The sequence below is a fragment of the Belonocnema kinseyi genome, chromosome 1 (assembly GCF_010883055.1).
Source record: "Belonocnema kinseyi isolate 2016_QV_RU_SX_M_011 chromosome 1, B_treatae_v1, whole genome shotgun sequence".
NCBI lineage: Eukaryota > Metazoa > Arthropoda > Insecta > Hymenoptera > Cynipidae > Belonocnema > Belonocnema kinseyi.
Genome location: NC_046657.1, coordinates 74,145,796 through 74,153,304, shown reverse-complemented (window position 1 = coordinate 74,153,304; position 7,509 = coordinate 74,145,796). Strand labels below are relative to the sequence as shown.

The following is a 7,509-nucleotide window of genomic DNA, read 5'->3' as shown; positions in this document are numbered from 1 at the left end:
TAAAAAAATTAATTTTCTAAAAAAAAGGGAAATTTTAAACCAAAAATATTAATTTTCAAACAAAAAAATTAATTCTTTTTACTAAAACCGTCCATTTTTTAATAAAATGGATAATTTTCAATGAAATAGTTAAATATTCAACTAAAAAAAACAGAACAAAAATTTTCAACCATATAGTTGAATTTAGAAGAAAAAGGTCCATTTTAAAACCATAGATGGAATAGTTCAATATTCAGTTAAAAAAATTAATTTTCTAAAAAAAAGGGAAATTTTAAACCAAAAATATTAATTTTCAAACAAAAAAATTAATTCTTTTTACTAAAACCGTCCATTTTTTAACAAAATGGATAATTTTCAATGAAATAGTTAAATATTCAACTACAAAAAACAGAACAAAAATTTTCAACCATATAGTTGAATTTAGAAGAAAAAAGATCCATTTTAAAACCATAGATGGAATAGTTCAATATTCAGTTAAAAAAATTAATTTTCTAAAAAAAAGGGAAATTTTAAACCAAAAATATTAATTTTCAAACAAAAAAAATAATTCTTTTTACTAAAACCGTCCATTTTTTAATAAAATGGATAATTTTCAATGAAATAGTTAAATATTCAAATAAAAAAAACAGAAGAAAAATTTTCAACCATATAGTTGAATTTAGAAGAAAAAAGATCCATTTTAAAACCATAGATGGAATAGTTCAATATTCAGTTAAAAAAATTAATTTTCTAAAAAAAAGGGAAATTTTAAACCAAAAATATTAATTTTCAAACAAAAAAATTAATTCTTTTTACTAAAACCGTCCATTTTTTAACAAAATGGATAATTTTCAATGAAATAGTTAAATATTCAACTAAAAAAAAAAACAGAACAAAAATTTTCAACCATATAGTTGAATTTAGAAGAAAAAAGATCCATTTTAAAACCATAGATGGGATAGTTAAATATTCAGTGAAAAAAATTATTTTCCACAAAAAAAAACTTTCAACCAAAGTGATGAATTTTCAACTGGAATAAATGAATTTTAAATCAAATAGATTATTTTTCAAACAAAAAGATTATTTTTTAACCAAAAAGATTATTTAAAAAAAATGCATAAATTTTTAATGAAATAATTGAATTTTTAACTAAAAAATACCATTTTTCAACCAAATAGTTGAATTTATTCGTCAAATTGATGAATTTTCAATCAAAAATAGAATTGTCAACTCAAAAAATTAGGCACGCTTTCGAAAAAATTCCCTGAATTGAAAAAAAAATTTTTTCCTGACATTTCCAAGTTTTCTAGACACGCTGATAATGCATGGTTTTTGGCAATCCTATTTTCCTAACAAGGAGTGAGCGCCAATTATATTTGTAAACGTTTTAATAAATGAAAAAATAGATTGAAAAAAAGAGTCGGTCCAGGAATCGAACGCGCGACCTGCCGGCCGTGAAGCGGGAGCGCTACCGTCCGAGCTAGCAACCGATCGGTATCGTCTCTCCCCAAATTCTAGATAACTTGCGACGAATATTTCAAAGTTGATTTTCTCGAAAACGGCGAAAAAGCGCATATTACTTCTTTGACAAATTATTACTCAGATAAGGAGCTTTCATTGAAAAAAAAACAAACTATAAACCGAATCTAAAATTTACAATTGGCGGTCTCTCCTGGTTAAGTTTGTAATTTAATGCAAAGTTTTAGAAGGAGAAAAAGTTTAATTGTACCTTGAAGATTCTACGTCTTCTAATTCCTCTAGAGGATTTACGTGAAGTTCGTTCAACTTTCGGTCGAGAGCCTAAAATAATTTCGAAAGAAATTAATTCGCTTCTATTTTCTAAATGTAATATAGTTATATATAATTAAGCATTTGAACGATCCTGTTTTTAAAAATCTATAATTTTTTCCAATTTTCTATAGAGTTTCTTGGAACTTTATTGAACATTTTTTTCTTCTAAAATTCTATAAATCTTCTGGAATATTCTATAGATTGTTTATAAATTTTGCAAAAAGTTTTACAGCTTTTTACTCGAGAATTTTGAAAATTGATCAAAGTAAGGAATTACTAACAATTTCATTAAATTTTCATACAAAAGATAAACCTTCCACAAAAATGAAATAGTTAAATTTTTAGTAAAATAAATTACTTTTCAAATAAAATGATGAAACTTAAATAAACAAAATACATGAATTTTTTACTAAAGAAGACAAATCGTCAAGAAAAAAAAGAATAGTTAAATTTTCAGTCAAAGAAATAAACTTTTAAATAAAATGATAAATCTTTTTAAAAAATGAACCAAGTAGTTTAATTTTTAACAAAATATATGGATTTTCAAAAATAAAAGACCAATTTTGAACTAAAATTGTGAACTTTCAACCAAAAATAAAATAGTTAAATTTTCAGAAAAAGAAATTAATTTTTAAATAAATTGATAAATATTTTTGCAAAATTTTAGAAAAATAAATTTAAAAAAAAATAATTTTCAACCAAGAACGTTAAATTTCTATCAACAAACAAAATTTTTCCACATAAATAAATTAGTCAAGGTTTCATTAAAATAAATTTTTTAATAAAACCATGAATCTTTACAAAAAAATATTAATTTTTAACCAAATAGTTTGATTTACAACTAAAAAGGACAAATTTTCAAATAAAATTAGAATAGTTAAATTTTCAATTATTAAAATTAATTGAAAAAAAAGTTCAATCAAATAAGTGAATTTTTAAATAAAATGATGAATTTTCAACTACAAAAATTGATTTAGAAACAAATAGTTTAATTTATATCTTAATAGATTAATTTCTATCAAGTAAAAAAATTTAATTTTGAAATAAAAAAAATGAATCTTCAAGAATAAAATATTTTTTAACCAAGTAATTTCAATTTCAGCCTAAACAAATTATTTCTTCTAAAAAATAGAATATTTCAACAAAATACATGAATTTTTAATTAAAAAAAGACAAATTTAGAGAAAAAACGGAATTTTCAATCAAGATTAAATTGCTATAAATAAGATAAATTAAAAAAAAATAGAATTATATTTTCAGTAAAAAATGAATTCTTAAATGAAATGATCAATCTTTAACAAACAAAGAACAATTTTTAAACAAACAGTTCAATTTTCAACAATATACATGAATTTTCCACCAGGATCAAATATTTCTAAAAAAAAAATCAATTAAAAAATATATACAATATTTAAACTTTCAGCAAAAGAAATGAATTTTTAACAAATAGTTTAATTTTCAACAAAATACACGAACTTTCCACTAAAAAACACAATTTTCAAACTAAAAATAGAATAATAAAATTTTCAATTAGAAAAATAAATTGAAAAAAAAATTTAACCGAATAAATGTATTTTCCACTCAGAAGATTATTCTAAAATAAAATATAAATTTTCTACAAAAATACAATAGGTAAATTTTTAGTAAAAACAAAACAAAAAAAAACATTGAATTTAAAGTCCCTCAAAAAATAAATGTTAAATTTAAAAATTAAAGGTTTAATTTTAGTAAATAAAATTGTTAAATTAAAAAAAAAAAAACAAAAAAAAATTAATTTAATTTCGACCAAATAGGTTCAATCAAATAGGTTAAATTTTAGTAAATAAAATTGTTAAATAACAAAAAATTTAAAATTTAATTTCAACCAACAAAGGCAAATTTTAAATCTAGAAGATTAAATTTCTAGAAACAAAAGAAAAAGTTCTAATTTAAATTTCTTCAAATAAAATTCCTAAATTTCAAGAAATGAATTTTAATTTTAACCAAATAGGTCAATTTTCAATCTAGAAGATTAAATTATTATAAAAAAAGATGGAAATTTCGAATTTAAAGTCCTTCAAATAAAATCCTTAAAAAACTTTTACAAAAATTGTTAAATTAAAAAAAAATAATAAAAGAAATATTAAAATTTAATTTCAACCAAATATGTGAATTTTCCAGTCTAAAAGATTGAATTTCTATGAAAAAAGGAAAATTTGAAATTTAAAGTCACTCAAAAAATAAATGTCAAGTTAAAAAAAAATAAACATAAATTTCAGTAAATAAAATTGTTAAATTTTAGTAAAAAAAATTGTTAAATTTTAGTAACTAAAATTGTTAAATAACAAAAAAGTTAAAATTTAATTTCAACCAACTAAGGCAAATTTTAAATCTAGAAGATTAAATTTCTAGAAACAAAAGATCGAACTTTTGAATTTAAAGTCCTTCAAATAAAATCCTTAAAAAACTTTTAAATCAAATTGTTAAGTTAATAAAAAATATTAAAATTTAATTTCAACTAAAATAAGCAAAATTTAAAACTAGAAGATTAAATATCTATAAAAAAAAGAAAAACTTCGAATTTAAAGTCCTTCAAATAAAATTCCTAATTTTAAAGAAAGAAATGTTAAATTTTAACAAATGAAATTGTAAAAAAAATAAAACAAATCTTGAAATTTAATTTCAATTAAATAGGTGAATTTTCAATCTAGAAGATTACATTTTTATATAAAACAGAAAAATGTTTAATTTAAAGTCCTTAAAATAAAGTTTTTAAATTAAAGTAAATAAAAGTTAAAATTTAATTTCAACAAAACATGTGAATTTTTCAGTCTAGAAGATTTAATTTCTATAAAAAAGTAAGATTTTTGAATTTAAAGTCCTTTAAAAAATAAATGTTAAATTTTAGTAACTAAAATTGTTAAATAACAAAAAAGTTAAAATTTAACTTCAACCAACAAAGGAAAATTTTAAATCTAGAAGATTAAATTTCTAGAAACAAAAGAAAAAATTCGAATTTAAAGTTCTTCAAATAAAATTCCTAAATTTCAAGAAATGAATATTAATTTTAACCGAATAGGTCAATTTTCAATCTAGAAGATTAAAATTCTATAAAAAAAAAAGATAGAAATATCGAATTTAAAGTCCTTCAAATAAAATCCTTTAAAAACTTCTAAATAAAATTGTTAAATTAAAAAAAAAAAAATAAAAGAAATGTTAAAATTTAATTTTATCCAAATATGTGAATTTTTCATTAGAGAAGATTGAATTTCGATGAAAAAAGAAACATTTGGAATTTAAAGTCTCTCAAAAAATAAATGCCAAATTAAAAAAAAAATAAACATGAATCTTAGGAACTAAAATTGTTAAATAACAAAAAAGTTAAAATTTAATTTCAACCAACAAAGACAAATTTTAAATCTAGAAGATTGAATTTCTAGATACAAAAGAAAAAATTCGAATTGAAAGTCCTTCAAATAAAATTCGTAAATTTCAAGAAATGAATTTTAATTTTAATCAAATAGGTCAATTTTTTAGTCTAGAAGATTGAATTTCAATGAAAAAATAAAAATTTGGAATTTAAAGTCATTCAAAAAATAAATGTCAAATTAAAAAAAAATAAACATAAGTTTTAGTAACTAAAATTTTTAAATAATAAGAAAATTAAAATTTAATTTCAATCAACAAAGACAAATTTTAAATCTAGAAGATTAAATTTCTAGAAAAAAAAAGAAAAAATTCGAATTGAAAATCCTTCAAATAAAATTCGTAAATTTCAAGAAATGAATTTTAATTTTAACCAAATAGGTCGATTTTCAATCTAGAAGATTAAATTTTTATATAAAACAGAAAAATGTTTAATTTAAAGTCCTTGAAATAAAATTGTTAAATTATATAAAATAAAACTTAAAATTTAATTTCAACAAAACATGTGAATTTTTCAGTCTAGAAAATTAATTAATATAAAAAAAATAAAACTTTTGAATTCAAAGTCCTTTAAAAAATAAATGTTAAATTTAAAATAATAAATGTTAAATTTTAGTAACTAAAATTGTTAAAAGCAAAAAAATTAGAATTTAATTTCAACCAACAAAGACAAATTTTAAATCTAGAAGATTAAATTTCTAGAAACAAAAGAAAAAATTCGAATTTAAAGTCCTTCAAATTAAATTCCTAAATTTCAAGAAATGAATTTTAATTTTTAACAAATGAAATTATTAAATTAAAAAAAAAGAAATCTTAAAATTTAATTTCAAACACATAGGTCAATTCTGAAACTAGAGGATTAAATTTCTATAAAAAAAGATCTAAATTTCGAATTGAAAGTCCTTCAAATAAAATCCTTAAAAAATTTTAAATAAAATTATTAAGTTAGAAAAAATAAAAGAAATGTTAAAATTTAATTTCAACCAAATATGTGAATTTTTCAGTTTAGAAGATCAAATTTCTATTAAAAAAAAGACAAACTTTGAATTTAAAGTCCTTCAAATAAAATTCCTAAACTTAAAAAAATAAATGTTAAATTTTAACAAATAAAACTGTTAAATTAGATAAAAACAAAGAAATGTTCCTCTGAAAGACTCGAAAATCAAGCAAACGTCTCTTATTAATTCTTCAGAAGAACAACATCCTGTGACAACAATTCATTTTTAGGTATACAAAATTGTGCCGATAGCACGAAAATGGAAAACAATTACTAACCAAAAGATTTGTTATTCAACCACTGTAAATATTCTAATAATAGAAAATAGAAATCTAAAATTCTCGAAAGACGTTGTAATTCCTCCTCATGTTGACCAACTAAAAATAAAAAGCGCGTGTCGAAAGTCGAAAGAACCAACCAATTGAAATCGTTCATTAGCATAACCACAAAGAGTCAATTAAAGACGATGAAATTGGAAAAAAATGGAAGAGCGCGCGCGAGTTTGACGATTTAATAAATAAAAATTGAGTCTTTCTAGCGACTGAAAATAGGGCAAAGGGGCTTCAACTAAAAGGCATATTGTATATGTAACGTGACAATGCCGACCTTAATTTTTCGAGAATGTCGAGATCAACAAGATTTCATTGAAATTGCATGATTTCCACTCACCCCGGAGGCTTCCATGTCCTCCCAACTTTCAAAAACCTCGTCCACCGTCGCCATCCCGAAATTTATAATTCACTCGAGTCCCTATTTCAATTGCTTTTGTCAGAATGGATAGCTCTGAAATGGATCAGAACCCCCAACCACGTCCGAGAACAGAAACAGACAGAAAGTTGGAGCAAAGTGAAGATTTTCCCCCTCCACAGTGCTACCAATCTTGGGGACTTTTCAAACTACGAGTGCGTCGCGCCGACAACCCGATTGGTCACTTTTAGCGCGCTGATTTTGAATTATATAAATAGTCATTTGATATTTATGACAAATAATTATGGGAAAATGCACCCAAAATAATTTCTTGAACCTTTATTAGAATTTTAAAGTAAAATATTACAAAATAATGCGATTTCCATGCAATAAAACTTTATTAATTCTGACATCAGAAAAAAACAGATTTTTTCTTTAATTTAGCATTTTTAATGTTTCAAAATTTTAATAAAAAGAAGTTTTACTTTTAAGCAAAAAATATTAGTTTTAATAGTATAAATATGATTTGATTATTTGTATATATATATCAACCACCTATCTCACGGTTGTGAGACGTGGTTGTGGCTGAAATTTTACCGCGATTTCGCTGGAAGCGGGTGCAATTTTTCAGATTAGCACCCGCTCCCGGC

General features: G+C 21.7%; 1 protein-coding gene across 1 annotated transcript in view; it reads right to left on the bottom strand.

Annotated features, from left to right (window-relative positions):
• Positions 1-7,010, bottom strand: part of LOC117175329 (SUZ domain-containing protein 1) — a 20,443-nt gene extending 13,433 nt beyond the window's left edge. Inside the window, exons 1-2 of the mRNA XM_033365040.1 lie at positions 6,842-7,010; positions 1,709-1,779 (exon numbers count right to left, since the gene is read on the bottom strand). Coding sequence (XP_033220931.1) covers positions 1,709-1,779; positions 6,842-6,895 — 125 coding nt within the window. The 5' untranslated portion in view covers positions 6,896-7,010. The remainder of the gene's footprint in view (positions 1-1,708; positions 1,780-6,841) is intronic.
• Between the last annotated feature and the right edge of the window lie 499 nt (positions 7,011-7,509).